Source organism: Anolis carolinensis, chromosome 2 (assembly GCF_035594765.1).
Source record: "Anolis carolinensis isolate JA03-04 chromosome 2, rAnoCar3.1.pri, whole genome shotgun sequence".
NCBI lineage: Eukaryota > Metazoa > Chordata > Lepidosauria > Squamata > Dactyloidae > Anolis > Anolis carolinensis.
Genome location: NC_085842.1, coordinates 57240462 through 57264968, shown reverse-complemented (window position 1 = coordinate 57264968; position 24507 = coordinate 57240462). Strand labels below are relative to the sequence as shown.

The window sequence follows — 24507 nt, the reverse complement described above, 5'->3', positions numbered from 1 at the left end:
GAATAAGTTTCATATTGAACTCAGTGAGCCTTATTTCTGAACCATTCTTCAATTAGACAAATGCTTCTTTGGAGCAAACTGATGTGAGGAACCTCCCACATGTGTTAGGGACTGGTACCATATTTTTGCTCACTGACTACAATTCCTTTTCTTTTCTGGAAACTTTCTAGAAATCTTCACCTGATAGTTCATGGAGCAGCACTGTCCCATGGCCTATCACTGAGTAGCCCTGGAGTGGAGAATACACAGAATCAGCCTGCCCATATGCATTAAAATTTAGCTATCACATCTTTGAAAGAATACAGCCATCCATTTATAATGCTGTGCACAGGGGTGAGAAAAGTGGCCTATAAATGAATTAAATCCTAATAAATAATCAATGGGAATTCTCCTTCAATTCAGTGTGTGGTATTTAGATAATGCAAGATAGGAAGGTGATATACTACATTTTATCTTTGTCTAATGCACAGAGATTAGATAAAGGACAATGTAATAATTGGACAAATGTGATGGGGTTTTTTTTTTGTCAATTTAAGAGCAGACATTTGTTCAACCATTCTACAGTACTGTATTGCCATCTAGTGGCAAGAACATAATGTTCTCCTCCATCAGCAATAAAGAGTAAACAACAAAAAGTGAAACATGATGTTAATCTATATATATAAAAGGGTAATGAAATTTCGGCCTAGGACAAAACAAAACTACACATCCCAGAAACACTAAACTTGGTAGCACAACCCCATGCCTCTATGTTCATACAACAAACAGCTCAAGCTACTCCAGAAAACGGCCAGGCTTTGAGACTGCAAGGCTATTCACTGCTATTCCACCTGGCCAACAAAGGATTCCCATAAGCCACAGCAACGCGTGGCCGGGCAAAGCTAGTGCTTTATATATGAGTGGGGTTTTCACAGTTCTCATAGTAAACATGATTATTGTATCCTCATGTGAGTCATAAAAATCACTTTGTAAGTTTTTGGCAGGGCAGCCTGAACTCAGGGAGAATTTGTTAAAGGAGGAACTTTTAAATAGTTTTTATGCTAGGAAGGAGGAACTGTTTTCCAATGTTGAGGACTAGCTCTCCCATATTCCTTTGCTGTTGTGTCTCATGGCTGTGACTTCTGAAAGTTAAGAAATAACTGGAGGCTAGGTAATTTATTTATACCAAACTATTGTTGTTTATAGGCAGTTTTCTGTTGCATGTGCATATGTTTACATAGATTTGTTAAAAATAAAAATAGTTTTGCATTATTAGGTGAATATTGCTGTTTAAAACAATTTTATCAAAGAATACATGTCATAATCTTTGCTGTCTTGACCACACTTTGGTATTGCTTGGCTACACAAGTGCCAGTTTTCATCTTTGAAATGCTGGATGTTATTTAATAAATGTTACCAGCAGTGATGCAATTCCTCGTAATGTTAGGGGGTGTACCCAAAATGTGCATTAAAAAAGGAATACTTGGAACAAATACGAACATATGATTTACTGAAAGACCATTTAATTATATACTGATGTTCCAATAAGAATGAGGAATTCTGGTTACACAATCAACATCCTGTTTGAAGAATAACAGAACTTTTTTTTTCAAAAGAGGAAAAAACCCTCCAGAGTAAAGGAAACTCACAGCATTGCAGCTCAGTCAAGTTTGTAATCGTAGAGGAATTTGGCCAGGCGTCTTTAAAACATACCCGTTTCCTTATTTAGTGAGGCCCGCTCGGAAGTTTTAACCCGAAGCGAAATGACAACTGAGAGCAATGGAAAAAGATGTACTTATTAGGTGAGTTGTGATTTGAAATGATTTTGAAAACTAGTGACTATCATTCATTTACATCAGACATTTAAGTGGGAAAGATATGACATAGAAGTCTATTGGAAATAGTGCAATCCCAAATATCTTAAAGTATGTGTTTTATCAGTATCATGAAAATGTGGAGAAAATGGGCACTGCAGTTTTCCTAACCTGAAGGCACTATAGTCATTGTTGTTATTGAAAACTTAACTTCTTTGCCATAACTTCTTTGATCCACATAATTATAGCAGTTTGACATTATTTTAATTTCCATGGCTCCATCCTATGGAATCCTATGATGGGAGTTGTAGTTAGTTGTGGCACCATAGTTCTCTGACATAAAAAAGTAAATTCTGTATCTCACATATTTCAGAATCCTATAACTCTGAGCCACGGTAGTTAACCTGGTGTCAAACTGCTATAATTCTGAAATGTGGATGCAGCAACAATCTATGCATCTCAAATGTGGTCTTCTTTTCCCTCTCTACCTGAATAATAGTCACTAACTATATAATTTCGTTTTGTTCCCGCATAAGAAAGCATTTATTATATTTTCTGCCTTTTTGTCCTGCTTTGGCATTGTATCTTTTTTCCTTATTCACAAAAATCTTATCCCTGGATAAGGAGGCCCTCTTTGTTTTCTAAAAGAGGAGGAGAAGAAGGATATCACTATGCATGTCATCTATATAAATAAAAGTCAAAGTCTTTATGTCTGTCCATCTGTCTGTATCACAAAGACTGTTGCTAGGTGACAATGCAGTGGACCTTTGTCATGTCACCAGATTGGCTGTTGCTAGGTGAAGTGGCCCTCTGTGATGTCACTGGGAAAGAAAGGTGATGTGTATGAAGTGAAGGAAGGAAGGAAGAAAGGAGGGAGGAACTAAAGGAAGGAAGGAGAGAGGAAGGAAGGAAGGGAGGGAGGGAGGGAGCGAGGGAGGAGGGAGGGAGAGAGGAGTTAAAAAGAGAATCATGTTGCCATGGAGACATTATGAAGCAGGCCTTCTTAGAGCTGGAGAAGGGAGAAAGGGAAAGGGAAGGAAAGGAAGGAAGAGAAAAAAAGGAAGAAAGGAAAGGAAAAGGAAGGAAAAGAGGGAAGGGAGAAGAAATAAAAAGGAGAGAAGGAAAGAGGAGAAAGGAAAGGGAAAAGGTATGAGGGGAGAGAAAGAGAAAGAATGGATGAAACTGGGGAGGGGGGGGAGACAATGGCTCCTCCAACAACTGTACAACGCTGCAGTAAAATTAAAATCCATCAGTTCACACAGGGCTCCAATAAACATTTTGACTCTCATATTCAGTTTAAGAGTATGCCTTCCAGTCTTTCAATTTAAAAGCAAGTGAAGGTTTGTCATCTCAAAATATCAGTTGCAACACATAAAGATACTACGAACACACCATAAGAAGTGTTAAAGCTTGATTCTGAATTGTACCATGCTAGATTGTACTATTGTACTATTAGGCTTGCAGTAGGGGCCACCTCAGGAGGCAGATGTTATGAGGCATGGAGTGGAGGCATGGCAGTGGAGTCACTCGGGGGGTGCAGGAGGTGCAGACTGTATTGGAGGAGGAGGTGACACAAAAATGACAGTCAAAAATGTTTGTGCAGTGTTTCAGCAGAAAATTGTGGGTTTTATTTTTTAAATCCCCGCAGTTATATATAGCTACAAGAGCATTTTGTTAGTCCAGTTTACATGTATTGCTAGTTACTTACTTACTTAGGTGATCCCTTGTTGTTCGAGTATGTTGGCCTTCCAAGTGCAGTGTCTTGGCAGTGGATACGTAGGTGACTCTGGAGCCCTATTTTTGACCCACATGTTCTTCCACAGTGAGGACATTGGTTTCCAGGTAGAAGGCGATCGTGGTCAGGGCTGGCTTCCTCTTGGCATGTTTCTCCCTTTCAACCTCCATTCATGCCTCTTCAAATTCCACAGTACAGCTGGTCAAAGCTGACCTCTAGCTAGAGAGCTCAAGATCATCTATCAGACAGATGGCAAGCTATCTAACCTCAGCAGACTCAAAACCAGAACCAAGGTCACAAAAACATCTGTTATAGAACTCCAATATGCCGATGATAACGTAGTTTATGCACATTCAGAAGAAGGCCACTCTAAACACCTTTGCAAAAGCATACGAGAAGCTCAGCCTCTCATTGAACATTGAGAAAAACAAAGTGCTCTTCCAGCAGTCACCAGCCAATCCCTTTGTAATGCCAGAAATACAGCTTAATGGTGAAACATAGAATCATAGAATCATAGAATAGTAGAGTTGGAAGAGACCTCAAGGGCCATCTAGTCCAACCCCCCGCTAAGAAGCAGGAAATCGCATTCAAAGCACCCCCGACAGATGGCCATCCAGCCTCTGCTTAAAAGCCTCCAAAGAAGGAGCCTCCACCACGGCCCGGGGGAGAGAGTTCCACTGCCGAACAGCCCTCACAGTGAGGAAGTTCTTCCTGATGTTCAGGTGGAATCTCCTTTCCTGTAGTTTGAAGCCATTGTTCCGTGTCCTAGTCTGCAGGGCAGCAGAAAATAAGCTTGCTCCCTCCTCCCTATGACTTCCCCTCACATATTTGTACATGGCTATCATGTCTCCTCTCAGCCTTCTCTTCTGCAGGCTAAACATGCCCAGCTCTTTAAGCCTCTCCTCATAGGGCTTGTTCTCCAGACCCTTAATCATTTTAGTTGCCCTCCTCTGGACGCTTTCCAGCTTGTCAGCATCTCCCTTCATCTGCGGTGCCCAAAACTGGACACAGTATTCCAGGTGTGGTCTGACCAAGGCAGAATAGAGGGGGAGCATGACTTCCCTGGATCTAGACGTTATTCCCCTATTGATGCAGGCCAAAATCACATTGGCTTTTTTAGCTGCCGCATCACATTGTAGGCTCATGTTTAACTTGTTGTCCACGAGGACTCCAAGATCTTTTTCGCACACACTGCTGTCAAGCCAGGCGTCCCCCATTCTGTATCTTTGATTTCCATTTTTTCTGCCGAAGTGAAGTATCTTGCATTTGTCCCTGTTGAACTTCATTTTGTTAGTTTCGGCCCATCTCTCTAGTCTGTCAAGATCGTTTTGAATTCTGCTCCTGTCTTCTGGAGTGTTAGCTATCCCTCCGAGTTTGGTGTCATCTGCAAACTTGATGATCGTGCCTTCTAACCCTTCGTCTAAGTCGTTAATAAAGATGTTGAACAGAACCGGGCCCAGGACGGAGCCCTGCGGCACTCCACTTGTCACTTCTTTCCATGATGAAGACGACGCATTGGTGAGCACCCTTTGGGTTCGTTCGCTTAGCCAATTACAGATCCACCTAACCGTAGTTTTGTCTAGCCCACATTTTACTAGTTTGTTTGCCAGAAGGTCGTGGGGGACTTTGTCGAAGGCCTTACTGAAATCTAGATATGCTACATCCACGGCATTCCCTGTATCGACCCAACTCGTAACTCTATCGAAAAAAGAGATCAGATTAGTCTGGCATGACTTGGTTTTGGTAAATCCGTGTTGACTATTAGCAATGACCGCATTTGTTTCTAAGTGTTTGCAGACCACTTCCTTAATGATCTTTTCCAGAATCTTGCCTGGTATTGATGTGAGGCTGACCGGACGGTAATTGTTTGGGTCGTTCTTTTTTCCCTTCTTGAAGATAGGGACCACATTCGCCCTCCTCCAATCTGCTGGGACTTCTCCTGTTCTCCAAGAACTCTCGAAGATGATTGCCAGTGGTTCTGAAATAACTTCCGCTAGTTCCTTCAATACTCTTGGATGTAGCTGATCTGGCCCTGGGGACTTGAATTCGTTTAGAGTGGCCAGGTGTTCCTGGACAACTTGTTTCCCTATTTGGGGTTGGATTTCCCCCAATCCTTCGTCCATTCCATGTTGCTGAGGTTGAAGATGGCTTTCTTTTTGTGAGAAGACCGAGGCAAAGAAGGCATTAAGCAGTTCTGCCTTTTCCCTATCCCCTGTCACCATCACCCCATCTACTCCTTGCAGTGGCCCTATCGCCTCCTTTTTCTTCCTTTTTCTACCAACATAAGCAAAAAAACCTTTTTTGTTGTTTTTTATGTCCCTGGCAAGCCTGAGCTCATTTTGCGCTTTAGCCTTGCGAACCTTTTCCCTACAGGAGTTGGCTATACGTTTGAATTCTTCTTTGGTGATTTCTCCCCTTTTCCACTTCTTGTGCATGTCACTTTTGAGCTTTAGCTCAGTTAGAAGTTCTTTGGACATCCATTCTGGCTTCTTTGCACTTGTCTTATTTTTCTTCTTTGTTGGCACTGTTTGCATTTGCGCCTTGAGTATTTCACTTTTGAAAAACTCCCATCCATCCTTAACTCCCTTGTTTTTTAATATCGGCGTCCATGGAATGCCGCTCAGTAATTCCTTCATTTTTTGGAAGTCAGCTCTCTTAAAGTCCAGAATGCGTGTTTGACTTGTCTTAGTTTCAGCATTCCTTTGTATTGCAAACTGCAGGAGCACATGGTCACTTGCCCCTAAGGATCCAACCACTTCAACTGTATTGATCAGGTCTTCCACATTTGTTAAGATTAGATCAAGAGTTGCTGATCCCCTTGTTGCCTCTTCTACCTTCTGGACCATAAAATTATCTGCAAGGCAAGTGAGGAATTTGTTGGACTTTGTACTCTTGGCTGAGTTTGTTTTCCAGCAGATATCGGGATAATTGAAATCGCCCATGACTACTATATCTCTTCTTTGTGCCTGTTTGGTCAGCTGTTGACAGAAGGCTTCATCAAGTCCTTCATCCTGACTCGGAGGTCTGTAGTAGACACCCACGACAAGATCTTTTTGAGTCCCGGTTCCCTTGATTCTTATCCAGATGCTTTCAAGCTGGTTTCCCGGATTACAGTCTTGCATTTCTTCTGCAACGTAACTGTTTTTGACATATAAAGCTACTCCCCCTCCTCTCCCCTTTGTTCTATTTCTGTGAAAGAGGTTATAGCCCTCAATGGTTAAATTCCAGTGATGGGAGTCATCCCACCAGGTTTCAGTGATGCCTATGACATCGTATGTGTGGTGCTGTGCTAGGAGTTGGAGTTCGTCTTGCTTATTTCCCATGCTCTGAGCATTAGTGTAAAGACATGTAAGCCCCTGTGACCTCCCCTCGAACTGTTTATTTGGGATTATTGTGCTCTCTGTACTTGGTCCTTGCTGTGTTTGTGCAGCCCTCCGTTTAGCCTTACGGCGGTTCCCTGTGGTCGTGGGTAATATAGTGTTCGCCAGGCTGTTGTTCCCCTCCCCCAGTGGATTTAGTTTAAAGTGCGCCTGATGAGGTTTGTGAGTCTGTGTGCAAAAAGATGTTTTCCTACTTGTGTGAGATGCACCCCATCGCTTGCCAGTAGTCCATCCTCTTGGAAGAGTAGACCATGGTCAAGGAAGCCAAAATGCTCCTCTTGACACCATTTTCTGAGCCAGTTATTGACCTGTACTATTTTTCCGGCCCTTGTAGAGCCATGTCCTACAACGGGGAGGAGGGATGAAAAGATCACATGTACATTATACAGTTTTAGCTTTGTTCCCAGAGCTCGAAAATCATTTGTGATCTTTTGAAAAGTATGCCTAGCGGTGTCATTGGTACCTACATGAATCAACATAAGGTGGGGAGGGTGATGGGGCTTTAGGAGCCTGCTGAGCCTCTGAGTGATATGGTGTATTTTTGCCCCCGGGAGGCAGCATGTTTCTCGAGCCATCCCATCCGGTCTGGAAATGATGGCTTCCGTTCCTCTAAGGAGGGAGTCACCTACTACCAAGACCTGTTTCCTTTGAGGATTGACAGGGTCCCTTTTGTGCAAGACAGTGTGTATGTCCCCTGAAGAGTGTTCCTGTTGAAGTGAATCATGTAGGTGTAAAGTGTTGTCCTCCTCCTCAACATCCCCAGTGCATTCATCAATGACAATCCATTGAGATACATCCGAGAGCCCATTACTCTCCCAAGGATGTTCCTGTTGCTCCTGGTCTATGATTGGGGGTGGAGCATTTGCATGATTACATAAGTGTGACTGTGGTGATGCACTGTCCCCGTCAGGGCTATCCCCTGCGCATTGATCCAGGATGGTCCACTGAGTGGTATCTAAGAAACTGTGGTCCTCCACAAGATGTGTTTCCTGATTGTATGTTAATGATGTAAGAATTTCAAATCTGTTGTGTAAATGCAGCTGAGCAGAGGAGTTCTGTGGAGGCTGCCTGGTCCTGCGTCTCCTTCTATGGGTGACCTCCTTCCAAGCCTGAGGGTTGTCTACCTTTGAGTTGATCTCCCCATAAGGTTCCTGATCATGGTCTTGGTGGTGTTGGTGTGATGAAGGCTGCTGATCTACAGCAGCGTGTTGTGCAGTGTCCAAGAAGAGCTCGAGTGCCTGAATGTCCTTAAGGGTCTTAATACGGTGCTCGAGCTGTTGGATCCTCTGCTCCATCAGAGTCATCTGTTTGCATTTGGAGCAGATGTAGTTGTCTAGTTTTTGTGTGAAAAAGCGGAACATGCCACAGCTGGTGCATGTGATGGGAATGTTTTGCTTTTGTTGCATCTCTTGGTGAGCGTGGTGGCCAAGTGGGATCTTTGTACAGTTAAGTAATATGCACGCACTTTATGTGCAGACTGCAACAAACCACGTCTTTGTGTATTTGTTTATGTTGCTTTGTTTCCTGTATGTACTGCAAAGGATAGTTAGTAAAGGTGCCTTTTCGCGCGCGCGACACTGGCAAATAAAGCTTTCCCAGAAACTCAATTAACAGGGGACAATGCCTGCTGTCAATCAACTTAAGTACCTGGCTCTCTTTCAACACAACAGTCACACAACAGTTAGACTTTGACCACAGGAGCCAAGCCCAAACTCAGTTTAAAATCTTAGCCAAATCTTAGCCAAATCCTACCTGAAGCCAGGGAGCAAAAATGTCCTCCTGCTTCCTCTGCTTCTGCGAGAACCAACTGCCCTTCTGGGATCAGGCTCTGGCAGAAACTCACACTGGCAAATAAAGCTTTCCCAGAAACTCAATTAACAGGGGACAATGCCTGCTGTCAATCAACTTAAGTACCTGGCTCTCTTTCAACACAACAGTCACACAACAGTTAGACTTTGACCACAGGAGCCAAGCCCAAACTCAGTTTAAAATCTTAGCCAAATCTTAGCCAAATCCTACCTGAAGCCAGGGAGCAAAAATGTCCTCCTGGAAATGTTTCCGTTACCTTGGCAACCACCTCTCCACAAAAGTCAAAATTGACACTGAAATTCAACACCGTCTGATCTGTGAGTACAGCATTTTTCCAAATGAAGCAGAGAGTGTTTGAGGATCGGGACATCCATAGGGATACCAAGATGCTTGTTTATAAAGATATTGTCCTCCCAACTCTGTTATACGACTGTGTAACGTGGACTGTCTACAGACGTCACACTCAACTTCTGGAATGATTCCATTAGTGTTGCCTCTGAAAAATCCTGCAAATCTCTTGGGAAGAGAGGCGGACAAATGTCAGCATGCTGGAAGAAGCAAAGACCACCAGCACTGAGGCGATGCTCCTATGCCATCAACTCTGCTGGACTGGCCACATACATGTAATGCATGTCTGTTCCCACAAGATTAACACTCAGCTAATTTAATTTTTGAACCTTATAATAAACATGTGCTTTGATCTGAACTGTCATTATAACCCAACTACAATGAAAGTTTGAATAACGTGGTTTCATTTGCACACAGTATAAGCATTATAGGCCCGGGCTGTGGCACAGGCTGATAAAGCAGTCAGCTGCAACAAATCACTCTGACCAAGAGGTCATGAGTTCGAGGCCATCTCGGAGCTGCGTTTGTCTCTGTCTTTGTTCTATGTTAAGGCATTGAATGTTTGCCTTATGTGTGTGATGTGATCTGCCCTGAGTCCCCTTCGGGGTGAGAAGGGTAGAATATAAATACTGTAAATAAATAAATAAATAAATAAATAATTGTTGTTATTGCTGAAATTTCTTTTACAGTTGGCGATTTTGTCAAATTTTCTGGTATTTTAGCTATAATATTGTGATATATGGTTTGGTAGGAGAAGAGATCCAAGGGGGTGACACCATGAGTTGTCACTAGGCAACATCAATCTTAGGGACAGCACTGAGGCAAGGTATTGTGGCATAGAGCTATGTGTGAGATATCATCTGCTGTATTGTCCCTCAATCAGCTTTGCTCTTCTTTGGTTTAAGGGAGGATTACAGTAGAGAAAAATTACTTGCAAAGATAATAATTCTAAGAATCGTCCAGTGTTACTGACCAGTTGGTGTGTAGACTGGACAGCTATTAGAGATGTAGCTGAAAGGGTAACTTGTTCAAGATTTGTGCAAAGTTAACCTATCTCTAAGGACCTCTTCACATGGGCCCAAATTTGATGTCGGGGCGGGGGGGGGGGGGGTCGTTTTGCCAAGGAGCTAAGTGGCTCCCATCATACCCCGGAAAAGTACTTCTGTGGTGGCTCCACAGAGAAACTGGCACAAACCCCTGTTGCCGCTGAAGATTCACTGGTGGTGCATGATGGGTGGCCTTTCCATTGGGAAAGATGGGTTGAGTTGATGTAAAGAGGCTTCCCCCCATGTTATGAGGTAAGGGGGAAGCTGGAATGATGTGGGGCATGGGGTGACAGGTCTCCTCCCACCCTGAGCAGGCACTGCCGGGGTCGCCTCCATTCACAGCAATATTCAGCAATTCTGACAGTACATATGAAGAAAAAAAATCAGTATTCATCTTGTCTCCCACATGCACACCCACACCCACACCGTTATCCATCAATACATATAGCAGAGTTGGAGAGTCATTCAGATGTTACTGAACAACGTTTTGTATCACTGACAGGCTAAAGTTGACGAGAGAGGCAAAATATTGATTCATGCACCGGGAATCTAGGGTTTGGTGTACATGTGAACAGCCCCCTGGGCAGAGGTTGCTTTTACTATTGTCACAGGTATATTTCATATCTGCCCCCAACTATTCCAGTTCTGCAGATACAGTCCTGATTAATGCTCTGCTCCACTTTGTATAATGGCTTTTTTAAATGGCTAATCTGCTCTTTCTCCTTTCCCCTGTAGTCCTCAACTTATTTCCTACTCCCTGCTCTTTTGTTGGCCAGTTAAGATCTTCACTTTGGGCTATTAATTGCCTCTTGCACAAGGCTTTTTTTATTGGGCATGTGTGGTATCTTTATTCTTGTTATGTTTTAAATGCTTTTAAATTGTTTAAAATTCGTAGTTTTAATGGGATAGTTTTGTTCATGTTTTAATTTAGTATTACATTTTTAGTATTCAATTTTTGCATTACATTTTTAAATTATCTAAATGGTAAGCTGTCTTGAACAATATGTTGGGCAAAAGGTGGCTATTAAATAAATAAATAAATAAATGTTGCAAATTACATCATGGGAAATTCCAGTCTCTTCCTTCCCTTTCCCAGTTATGTCCAGCTGCATAGGTATATGTGCTCATTTTAACTGTGGAAAATCCCATCTCTTCTTATCTGTGCATCTGAGACGTATAACTCTGACAGTCACAAGACAGGAATATCCCAAAGCACATTGTCTGTCTGGTCCAACCCATACTTTGATGGCTTCACCTTTTCACCTCAGTGAGCACCAAATAGCTGCATGGAATTATCACGGGCATCATTTTTTAAAAAAAGGCTTAATGGTGCTCTTTGTTTGTTTTTTCCCATCAGAGATAAAAGCATTGCAAATTACAGAAGCGATGATCTCTCCCCAAGGATTGCACAAGGTATGACAACAACATGGTATTTTAGATAGCCTTAGGCTGTGATAAGATCTTTAAGTGTTTTCAAGTACAATTAGCTAAGGGCCAGAGAATTCAGTCTGTTGGGTTGTTTGTGACAAATGAGAGAGGAAACAATAGGGAGCTATCGTTATGTACACATTGACTTCAATAGGAACACAGCTGGACTTCATTTTGTGAAGCATGTAATTGACAACTGAATAGTTAATGTTGATGTGGTTCTTCCTGGGCGAAGGAAGAAGGGGATGAAAATAGAATGTCAAACAATATTTCTATCAAACACAAGACACAATGACACATTAATTATGTAAACAAAAGAAAGGTAATTACAATATTTACAACAGGTGTGAAATTGCAGAGGTCAAAGGTAGGCACAATAGCCTTGCAGGAGACTACAGGAGACCACACACCTGTTCTTGCAAAAAACAAAATGCCTCCCAACAATGGGACATGTGCCCTTAAAGAGCATTTGGAGGCAAAAAATTGTTTTTGAAAATTTTAACAAAATTTTGTTTTAACCCCCTGGGAGTCTCAAAGATGGAGAGAGACTTCAAATAGGGTGAAAATTCATTTCACGTCACCTAGAGATTATTTTGGGCTATTTAAAAAGTTTTTTAAAAAACAAAATATAACCTTTGAAGGTTCCTGGGAATAACAATAGTGGCTGCAAGAAAACCTTGCCCATCCTTGTTTTAAAATATTGTTTAACCAGACTTTGATTTAACATTTCACTTAGGCAGAGACTTTATCATCTCAGATTAGCAGTTGCTTGACTGTAAAGATTTTGATCCTGTTTTCATCCTCAATTTTTTTTGAGTTTCTTAAGAAATAAGAAAAATAGCACAGTCAAATGGATCTCATAGGGAACTGGATCTCATAGGGAACCCATATACGTTGTAGCTAATTTCTTCTATACTGAGTACCCTGATTTGTCCAGACTAATCAAAGGTAGACCTAAGCGATTCTCATTATCTGTGGGATCAGTACCTGTGGTTTCACTTACTCATGTCTGAAAAATATACTCAATCTAGGCATTTTCTATATCTCCTAGTCCATTCTATGATATCCTTCACTAGATGTTTGTCACAGAGATGCGCTGGAGGATTTTAGATATGTTAGAAAGATATTCTCTCTAGGCATTTTCTAGGTCCTCCAGTGTGATTCTGTGGTATACTTCTGCTAGAAGTTGTTCATCTCAATAGGGTTCGTTATTATCCACAGTTTTGCATTTCCATGGTAAGTCTAGGATCCCCACACCAGCACATCATGAAATTGGGGGTTATTATATATAAAGCATTTTGGTATATGTTACAAGATTCCCAAATGCAATCTTGTTTAAAATCAAGATGGAAAGAGCAGTTCAACCATGGTTGGAGGAAAATGTTTTGGAATATGAACTGCTCCTTCCTGTCTAGGTTCTTCGATTTCCAATCTTGACTCTGTTTCCCTAATCACAGAATGAAATCCTTTAAAAAAAAAATTCTGCATACTTTGTAAATCTAAACTTTTCTCCTAGGTCTTGGGCCTATGTAATATTTTACCACAGAGAAAATCTTTAATTGGTCAGCAATGCTTAGTTAATGTTCTTCTCAAAGAAAGCAGTTAGTGATTTTAGAAATCTTCTTGATGCAAGGAAACTACAGTTTTGTGAGACTATTTGCAGTTTGGACTTTTTTTGGGGAAAAAATCCATGTTTGATTTTCTCTTCAAAACAGTATTTTCAGTATGGACTATAATATTTTAAATACAGTAGAGTCTCACTTATCCAACATAAACAGGCCAGCAGAACGTTGGATAAGTGAATATGTTGGATAATAAGGAGGGATTAAGGAAAAGCCTATTAAACATCAAATTAGATTATGATTTTACAAATTAAGCACCAAAACATCATGTTATACAACAAATTTGACAGAAAAAGTAGTTCAATATGCAGTAATGCTGTGTAGCAATTACTTTCTTTACGAATTTAGCACCAAAATATCACAATGTATTGAAAACATTGACTACAAAAATGCGTTGGATAATCCAGAACATTGGATAAGCGAGTGTTGGATAAATGAGACTCTACTGTAAAAGAAAGCTGTTTTCTGTGTGTAAAAATCCGGTGTGAATTCTGCAGAGAATAAGTCTCAAATTGAAAATTCTCCTATGGTTAGGATTGTCCTTGTCATATTTCCTGACCCTCAAGGAACATCATTTTCACCCATTTAAATATTTTCCAATATTCTTTCATCCCTGTTTTTAAAACAGGGACCTCTATTTGTCTTTCTGTGGAAAGTTTGGATGAGAATACAAATAGTGCCAGCAACTAACTTCTTTGCTATTGATTATCATTTGAGAGAACTATTTATTAAATAAAAGTTGATATAAATGTCTAAGTTTTGTGTTTTTTATTTGATTTGACTGCCAAATATTTATGTACACTGCTGTGATATGATATTTAAATTAATAACTTTATGTTAACAATGATAGCCATCAATGTACGGTCATAAACCACTACTTTTTGCAAAAGAACAAAACCAAAGCAATATCCTCTTGCGTTTAATGGTGACTGTAAAGTAAAACCAATGGGGGAATGAGGGCAGAAAGGAGAAGAGATTTATGCCACAAGGTTTCATACAATTCATAGAAATAGGACCACTCTGCAGCCCTGTTTTACCTGAATTGCTTGTCTAAAAATACCAATAGGCCTAAACTTACCTTCCCTGTCTTATTATGACACAATTCCTGTATGACTCAAAGAAACCCTTTGTCGATATAAGCAGCTACTAATCTTAGGCATAACCACTTTCTGTTTACCAAACTGAAGCTGAGGCAAAATTAAAGAATGTTGTAAATTAAGTGGTTATTTGGAATCTTGGTATAACTGAAAACTGGAATTCTTCATGCATCTTACTTGTACCTCAACTTTTCCTAAAAATCAATGTGTTCTTTCTTATTAATTACATTTTTTTATAATCCAAGAAGTGCAGATCACAAAGTAAAAAGCCACATCCAGAGGATTAAAAATTTTAAGACTAGCACGGTATTGCTGGAAGGGCCATCTTGAAAGAAAAATACTAGCAATATTTGTGTATGTGGATCATTTGGCTAGAATTTATTTAGAACCCATTTGGCTAAACCTAAATTTGTAAAGCTCAAGAAGAAGAATATTTTTTCAACTGATTTTCATTAATCATATGGATAATGTCAAATCTTTAATGTTAATTTTGGAAACAGGTGGCTTGCCTTAGGGAGATGAACGACAGGATGTAATTTCCTGTACCAAGGTGTCCTTGACTACAAAGATGTGGGGCTAAAATAGAGATCCTTGTTCAAGCCATTGTTGGGACCCCTTGAAAAACCATTGTATCATTCTTAACCTAATAAAATAGCCATTTTTGGTTTTTATATCAGGAAAAAGGCAGTATAAAAATCCCCCAGTAAGTTTTCATAGCCAAGAGCCTATTTGGAGCCCAGAGTGGAAGTCCAGTCATATATTTGTATGTGCATGATATTTTTATATTAAATACATTGCAAAAAAAGATCAAGGCTACTTGATGGATACAGAGGTTTCATTTTTTTAATTAGCAATTTACAACTATATATTTTTATATTTTTGTCCCTAATTAACCTACGAAAGCAGTAAGGATACTTTTCTTTACTACAGTTAAAACTAGAATAAACCACCTTTCCCTGAATTCAAATGTAACATTTCTGTGAAATTGAAAGTGGATGTTTTCAAATGCTTCCTCACTCCCCCCAAACATTGGGGTGTGTTCAAAGGGGCATATTCTCCTAACAGAAAGCCACAATTTCCCATCATTTTTTAATTTAACAGCTGGTACTTCCCAAGCCATGCCCCCTTCTAGTAGGAATTCAAATCAAGAGAACCCCTTCTTGCAATGGAGCAGATAACTTAAAGTATGATATCTTCAGAGTAAACACCCAACCCATCTGTCATGCATAAGTAACAAAAGGTCACACACAGAGCTGCATGTTTCTTCATCTTGCTCAGCCACATCCTTTCATGCAAGAACAATGTGAGTTGTGAAACTTTGCATACTTCATTGGTTCCCCTTCAGAAAGTTCCCCTAACACATTCCTGTGAATCAGGTGGTGTACCTCACAGAGATGTTTAAAGGGAGGTGGAGTTACGTTCAAATATTTACACATCCTCAAACCAGTAAAAATCATTTTGATTATGGTAACAACAGACTGATTGACTGGTACTCTCTGAGCTCATACGCTAAAGTCCTTTGCAACTGGAGTATTTCAGGAATCTTCCATACATGGAACAGAGTATTCAAGAGGCAGCTGGAACTTAACAGGCATGCGAGGTATGTGAGAAGAGAGCTTAAATTCAAACAACTTTGAATTGTTTAAAGCTAAATTCAGCAGCTCCATCTGTGACCAATCTACATTTTACTTGTTTTGGGGTGTTGTTGGCAAATGCTCACAAACGTGAAAGACACAGAACAGATCAAGTCTAAGTCTTGGTTATGAGTAAGAAAATGCCCAACACCGGTCCAAGAGAACTACAGTACTGATAACAACACAGCATTTTTTCTAACCATAATGGCTGGTTCATAATTCTTAAAGAAGTATTTTTTTGTGACTGGGTGGGCTAACTGGTGCACCAGATGATCCAGATTACGTAAATACATACAATATCCTCTTGCCTTTCTTCTTCTCTTTTGTACTTTTAGAACTTCACAGAAATGTAGAAATGAAGCTGCTGTCGCTGTATTTCTTCAATTAATACCAAAGATGCTACTTATGTCATGAATCACTGTTTAGCTGGATGAGGGCTAATAAAAGGAGACTTAATTCAGACAAGAAAGAGATATCCCTGGTTGGAGAAGAGACAACCTCTAGAGACTGAGCCTATTTTTAAATGCTGTAGCACTTCTGGCACCTAAAGAAAGGGATTTGCCATTTGGGTTATTCTTGGGACCAACTTGTAGCTATAACAATGGCGATTTTTCCCCAGTTTAGGCTGGTACCACTTTCTGCAATAACTCTATATGGGGCTACCTTTAAGGGATCTTTCTTTGATCCAGATTCCAGAAAATATATTTCTAATGGCCTTTTGCTATTAACGTGCTTATTTCAACATGCTTTTGGTATGCCAGACCCAATTGATTATTCCTAGAAGATTGTGAGCTATTTACAATTCTTGTCCTTACTGATTTTTCCTCCTTTAATACTGATATTATCATGTTAACAGTTTTTAAATTGTATTATGTTAGCTAGCATTGATAGGACCCCAACAAACAACAGATACTGTCTGGTCGTGGAAACTCTGTAGAGTCTGGTCTGGATAGTACTCAGCCTCTGTGAGGATGAAGTAGTGGTTCTGATTGAAGGAGCATACCCCAGACTTCTAAGGCACCCCCACATCTCCTTCCCCATCCACTAATATGCTTTAAGAGAAAAATCCAGCATCAAAAAGATGCTGTGGGGGAGGATGAAATCAAGAGGCAGAAAAAGGTCAGATCATGTGAAAGATTATGGCTACATATACATCCCTTGATATGTGTTGGCTGACTCTGCAATTGGCCAGGGAACGGGAGTTGGAGCTGGGGGTAATTTCATTATTCTCAATCTACTAACACAAATGACATCGCCACCTGAGATCTTCTGAAGCTTTTTATGGTCAATGGGCACCAAGCTGTAAGAGTTACCTTGGTAGCCACCTTTCCACAAAAGTTGACATCGATATTGAAACACACCACCGTTTGTATCAAATGAAGCAAAGAGTGAGGATTGGGACATTCGTAGGGATACCGAGATGCTTGTTTATAAAACTATTGTCCTTCTAATTCTATTGTACACCTGCGAAACATGGACCATTTGCAAATGTCACTCTCAACTTCTGGAATGATTGTATCAGTATTGTCTTCAAAAACTCCTGCTAATCTCTTGGGAAGATAGGTAGACAAACATCATAATTCCAGAAGAAACATTGAAGCTATGATCCTCCACAATCAACTTCGCTGGATTGGCCATGTTGTCCAAATGCCTGATCACTGTCTCCTGAAGCATTTATTTTACTCTCAGCTCAAGAATGGAAAATGGAATGTTGGTGGACAGCAAAAGAGATTTTCTAATGGGCTTAAAGTTAACCTTTAAAAAATGTGAGGTAAATACCAAGAAATGGGAAATCCTTTTAAAAACTCCCAAAGAAGGAGGCTCCATCATACTTTGAGGCAGTGTATTCAAGTGTCAAAGCATATTCCTAATGTACCCATCGTAATGAATAGCATACACAAAGCTTGAAAATTCCAGAAAATTCCATTTTAAAACAGCTGTTCATTTAAACGTCTTTTTGTGTTGTAGGTACACCTGGGCATTCCTCTCCCTTTGAGGGAGCCTCTGCACCCCCTTATGAGCTGATGGAAGAAATACCTGCAGACGAAAAGAAAAATTCAGAAGATTCTGGTAGGTGATTCTATGCTTTACACACACACAAACACACACACACACACACACCCAGACCTAGACTTTGAGTGAAATGGGTGAAAGATCACACAAATACAAGTGAATATTTTTTTTGTCTAAATGTGAATTATTTTTTTTGTTAAATTGAGGACTTTATTACCTGGAGGTTTTCACTGCACAACATCATGCAAAACCTACTGGACAGGCAAAGCTCATAGGTAACCCCAGATCATGCTATAGTCTTGGGACTTACCTGGTGCAGTGAGGTCAGGACAACTCTGCAGCTGAAAAAATAGTTTTTATTTATTTATTTTTTAAAAAACAACAGGTTGCTATTTTAAAAGATTTGTTTTTTTTAAAGGGGTGGGAACTGGCACAGTGGAAATGCAATTCTGTCTCTTCTTCTCCTCTCCTACTTTTGTACTTGGAACTCAGTTGGCTGCAACTGAAGTAAGCTGAAGAAAAGGGAGGGGTAGTGAGGAAAGCTGATGAGAAATTGGAATAAACTGTGGATTAATTGGGTTTGCCTCTGCCAAATTGGGACAGTTGAAGTATATGAAAGATGTGGTCAAGTAGGCCATCAGCAAAAATCCTCTAAGGCCTATCATGAGAGAATGATCCAAACCTACTCGAAAGAGAAAAAAAATCAAAGAGAAATTTTTCAATTGCTTGGCTATGCCCCCAATACACAACCACCCTATCTCCCTTTGTCCCAAGGATTTGAAATTATGATCTTGCCTTTACTTACCCCTTTGGCCTACTCATCACCAATTGATTTCTATGCCAAGTTATATCACAGTGTTCAATACACAGATATTCAGTATATGCAAACATTTCATAACTGGATGATATGCAGTGCCCTAAGCTCATCCTCTTGATAAAGGTAAGTGATATACAAGTGTCATACATTTTGTTTTTTCTTACAATTCAGGTTCACTCAATCTACTGTCTAGTGAAGAACATGGTGAAATCCCTCCACATCTAAGAGATCTGAAGTAAGATATTTTCTTTAATTCTGTATTATTTTTTGTTCATCTAGTTGGGCAGGGTGATCTTGTCATAGCTAAACATTATGTTAAATTGTCAACTGATCTGACCCCCATAGCCCTATCCAGGTATTCTAAGTGGAATTTAACTAAGTATGAGAGGAGAAAGCCTATGTTTGTTTGTCTTTGTTCTATGTTAAAAGGCATTGAATGTTTGCCTATATGTGTAATGTGATCCGCCCTGAGTCCCCTTCGGGGTGAGAAGGGCAGAATATAAATGCTGTAAATAAATAAATGGGGGTTGGATGACTACAACACCTCCCTCTTCTCATGTTTAGTTAACTCTTACATGGAATACCTAATATGCTTTCTCTGAATCACTGAAAATATGTTCTGTAAACTGAATGTATGGGAATCTAAATAGGATATGGGGATATGGGTATATTTATTAAACATGCAATGGCATTGAATTTTTCCACATATGTGGCAGTGTCTGGGAAAATTTTGACTTCGGTACACCCGCTAAAGCAACATTCGGAATTACAGGATCTCTGTGCATTCAGCTGAACTGAAAGGGATTCCAAAGACTACTGGCTCTTATTTTCAATGGAAAATATTTGTGGGGAAGGGTGTATGTATGTTTCATTTCATTGGTGCTATTTATTTCACATATACCAAAATTGTTGCCTACTCGTTTCCTTAATGTGACTCTATGCCTTTAATATTTTTATGCAATGTTTGATGGATGTGTCTTTCGCTATTGCATGAAAACAACAAAAACATAATATAAAATCCATGTGAAGAAGTATACATATGTATGGCACCATTTCTACCAACTGTTTTTCTACAATTACTTAAATATTCTATGGTATAGTGTATATTATATGTGATTGAACAGTTCACTTTGAAGTGGATATGCTTTTAACTTAATTAGATTTTTGGAAAATGTCTTTCATGTTTATTTAACATCCTAGTTTATAAGGAGGCTAAATTTAGTATCTTAAAAACATGAGAGCAGTTTGAAGTAGTGTTTTAACAGACAAAAGTACAATGGCATAGTTAAAACAAAACCCAGAAACAGCAGAATAATAATAGATTAAAAGCTGAGGAAAACAACAGTGTTTTGGCTTCCTTTTTTCCTAAAGGTCACCAGGAGAATGAACAGGCAAACAAAGTACATATGTGCACAGATACATGAACATGATTTCAGGATGCAGGTTACGCAGGGGTTTTGGATACCAGAACATATTGGTATTTTAGCTACAATATTACAATATGATCAGTTTTGGGAGGAAGTCCATGGAGTGATACATGAATCACTGCATTAAATGACACTAAGCTTCTCTCTAACTCCATTATTTCTAAGGTTCAAACAAAAGGAAAAAACCTCTAAATATTATATTTTCTCAAGTTACACAGAATAGAGAGAGATCCGAAGGAAAAAAGTGAAAAAGAAGTGTGACCATGAGGTCTTAAAGCAAAAGGACATGCATCCTAAAGAAATGCCATTCTACATCAATTAGGATGGGAGGAGAAAGATACATCAACAGACATTCAGGATTCTCTCACCCTAGCCTAAGATTATCAGTTGCTTCTTATTGAGGACTGCAGACTTGAATAGTGTGTGGTTGAATTCTAACAAAGACCAACACTTGGAGTAGTATTCAGGCACAGACTGTGTTTTCCAAATAAGTGTGATACAATCTTTAACTGCTGACCTGGTTAAAAATGCTCAGGGCTGTAGCTAGGGCAACCGGGTGGTGGTGGTGGTGGTGTAGGGGTTCAACCCCCCCCCCCCAAATTTTCAGGTTAAAAAAACTGGTTTACTCATGAATTTTAACTGATTAACCAAATTCCCAAGAGTGTCCACTGAAATTTATCTGTCTTGAATGTCCACTAAAGTTTATCGATGGAGCCTGATTTCTAAATTATTTTACATTTTGGAACTATCTTCATGATTCACTAAAAATGTTTCAATCTCCCCCATGTGAAATTTTTTCTGGCTATGGCCTGAGAATGCTGACTATTGGCTATGTTCATTTTTTTCTCCCTAAGAAGGAAATGTGAGAAAAATTGTATTCCTTCATGAAACAGCTTAAATGTTCTAAATATTAGAACATGATCTTCAATAATTACTGTAGCTACTGATGAAATATGTCACAATTTCCTTTTCCAGCAGCCTCTCAGCTTCTGAGCAAGACATTAAAGAAGCCTTTCTTCAGTATGCCTCTCGCAAGTGTTGCTATAGGACTGCCCCTGCAAAGCATATGAAAGTCCGGAATCTCACTCCTCTCAACACGTACAGAGTATGTAGGAAAGAACCTTTTAAAAGTCAACAAATAAATTGTTAATTGGCAGACAGAGTAGACCATAGGGACCAGGGGCCTAGGCTCTGACAATACTGATACTCAGTAGGGTTGCCAGGCTTTCAAATAGTACCAAGGAATTGTTGAAATTCATGTTATGTAGGATTGCCAATCAGGAAACAGCCATTTAGCCATGTGTTTCTCTGTAAATTTGAAATGTTGTCCATGTGTTAAAACTACATGACATACAACACACAGCAAGCCATTGTTCTATTTCTATTTTTAAGAAGTGCTGACTGCCAACTCTGTAAGGTTTCTGGGTCTCTAAATAAGAAAATTCCTTGTAATAAGGGATTGTGGATAAACCTAATGTTCAACTATACTTTAGTGTGTTATTTAAAATACAGGCCATCCCCAAGTTATGAACAAGGTTGATTCTGTAGGTTTGTTCTTAAGTTGAATCAGAACAGGTACATTTTAAGTGTAACTCCACACACACACACACACACACACGCACGCACAAACATCTGCTTTGGAGAGCATAGGGAAAGATTAAAACCCCTGTGGTGTTTGTTTTGCTTTCTGTGCCCCTCTTCAGGAGATTTCACTTTCTGTCCCTGTGATTATTGGATTTTGAAAAAAAATGACTTGTTGTGGAAAGCTCTGATGACAAAGCTTCAGTGGAGACACCTTTTCACCATGATAACACTTTCCTTCCTGTTGTCTCACCCTCATTCTTAACTAGGAGTCATTTCTAAGTTGGATGTTTATAATTTGGGGACTGCCGGTAATGTTAAGCTCAAGGCTAGTACTGAAGTAAATGTACAACTGAAATCCATCTGAGTGATAGATGTAACTGGGTTTAGGTATAATAGTTTTTCTTTGAGATAGGGACAGGAAATAGACAGACAGACAGATATTGAGCTCCTTTTCTAAATTATTGCTGCTGTATTGCAATTACGAATTATGATCAGGGATCCTAACAAATGGCCATAGCTTCATTCCGCCATAGCTTCGTTCATGATTGGATATTATTCTTCCCCTTGGAAGGGGGAAATAGAGTTAAATATTAAAGAGTGGGGAGAGAAAGTACTAGAGTATATCCAAATGGCCAAGCTACCAAATGGTATTAGAGGAGGAAATAGTAAAGAATTTGTAAATAAATGGAGGCTGGCATTTGGCTACCTGGAAAGGAAGACAAAGATTTGAAAGTAGTCACAAAGGGAATTATTAAGGTAAAAAATAAGGATAGACACTTGTTAGATATGAGATCTACATTGAGTAGTGCCGGAGGTCTTGAGTGATGGATTCACGGGTATGAGGTAAGAGGGGTAGGGGTTTGATGAATTATAATTTTACAGTCATTAACAGTTTGTATATGATTTGCATTAGATGGCTGTATAAGGTATTGTTAACATTTTGTTTTATTTTTTAGATATGTTTTTTCTTTCATTTTTTTCTTCTCTTTTTTCTTTCATTTACACAAGAAAAATAAAATTTATCAATTAAACATTATATTAAAAATAAATAAATAAATTTTAAGCTGTATAGACTGACAAAACTGCAAGCAAGGTACATCATCAGTCTTTAAAATTATGCATGGTGAGGAGAAACAAGTAGCATTGTGGGTCATCCATTGAAGCTGGAGTAGAGGAAGTCCTGGACAAACGAAAGGAAGTCCTTCTTCAGACATCACATATATAAACTCTGGATTTTGTGACCTCAAGATGTTAGGGCCAGGATCTTGGAAGAGCTTGATAAGGGGATTAGATAAGCTCATGGAGAATAGGGCTCCTGATGGTTATTAGTCATGTGCATGACATATTCATCCATTGTCAGAGTCAAACTCCTGCTCTATAGCAACTGTTAGGAATATAAGCAGGAAGATACTAATGTCCTGCTTACTGGGTTCCCATCAGCTTTAAGTTGTCTTTGGTCTGATGTTTCAAAGAATCACTTCTGTTTTATGTAAGTTATGTTTTATTTTTACATTTTTTCTTTCAGTATCGTCTGGAAACTTTTACTGAAACAAGAGAGACATATGTAGCCAGTGGGTTTTATAATGGTGAGTTGTGTGTGAAAAAAAAAAACAAGTTATTCAGGCCTTCTTATCTTAGAGAAAATGTTATTTTTATATCATATATATATATACTAGCTGTGCCCGGCCACGCGTTGCTGTGGCGAAGTATGGTGGTATGGGAAATAAAGTATTGAGGAATTGGTGGTAGTTAAGGTCAAGGGTAAAGGTTTTCCCCAGACATTAAGTCCAGTCGTGTCTTACTCTGGAGGTTGGTGCTCATCTCCATTTCTAAGCCGAAGAGCCGGCGTTGTCCGTAGACTCCTCCAAGGTCATGTGGGATGACTGCATGGAGCGGCGTTACCTTCCCACCGGAGCAGTACCTATTGATGCACTCACATTTGCATGTTTTCGAACTTCTGGGTTGGCAGAAGCTGGGGCTAACAGTGGGGGCTCTCTCCACTCCCCCAATTCAAACCTGTGGCCTTTCAGTCCAGAAGTTCAGCAGCTCAGCGCTTTAACACGCTGCGCCATCAGGGGATATTATTTCCTAAAGGTTGTGAATATACAATATTTCTGATTCGTTTTTTTTGTTTGTTGGAGGCAAGTATGAATGCTGCAATTAGGAAAAATGATTAGGATGTAATGGCCTTGCAGCTTTAAAGCATGGCTGTTTCCTCCCTGAGTGAATTTTTTGTTGGGAGGTGTTAGCTGGCCCTGATTGTTTCCTGTCTGGAATTCCCTTGTTTTCAGAGTGGTGTTGTTTGCGATATTTTATGTGCTTCTACTGTCTGTGGCCCTGAGAAAACAGGATTTGCCAGACTTTGATGATGGGAATACTTTGTTGGGAGGTGTTAGCTGGCCCTGATTGTTTCCTGTGTGGAATTCCCCTGTTTATTTACTGTCCTGGTTTTAGAGATTATGTTGTTCTGCATTATTCTATCCCAGTAATTATTTCATATTAAAGAAGAATCTCACTTATCCAACATTCGCTTATACAATGCTCTGGATTATCCAACGCAGTCTGCCTTTTCATAATCAATGTTTTTGTAGTCAGTGTTTTAAATTCATTATGATATTTTAGTGGTAAATTTGTAAATACAGTACAGTAGAGTCTCACTTATCCAACATAAACGGGCCGGCAGAACGTTGGATAAGCGAATATGTTGGATAATGAGGAATTAAGGATAACCCTATTAAACATCAAATTAAGTTATGATTTTACAAATTAAGCAC

At 39.6% G+C, this 24507-nt stretch overlaps 1 protein-coding gene across 3 annotated transcripts in view; it reads left to right on the top strand.

The window, feature by feature from the left end:
* Positions 1 to 217: 217 nt before the first annotated feature.
* LOC100561468 (protein SSUH2 homolog) overlaps positions 218 to 24507 on the top strand; it is a 45937-nt gene continuing 21647 nt past the window's right edge. Inside the window, exons 1-6 of one of the 3 annotated variants that reach the window (XM_062969750.1) lie at positions 218 to 1781; positions 11469 to 11524; positions 17861 to 17962; positions 18894 to 18957; positions 21128 to 21254; positions 23259 to 23319. In XM_062969750.1, the coding sequence (XP_062825820.1) occupies positions 1759 to 1781; positions 11469 to 11524; positions 17861 to 17962; positions 18894 to 18957; positions 21128 to 21254; positions 23259 to 23319 (433 nt within the window). In that variant the 5' untranslated portion in view covers positions 218 to 1758. Of the gene's footprint in view, positions 1782 to 11468; positions 11525 to 15641; positions 15859 to 17860; positions 17963 to 18893; positions 18958 to 21124; positions 21255 to 23258; positions 23320 to 24507 lie in introns of those variants that run through there. The other 2 variants (XM_062969749.1, XM_008119723.3) reach the window with 2 other exon arrangements.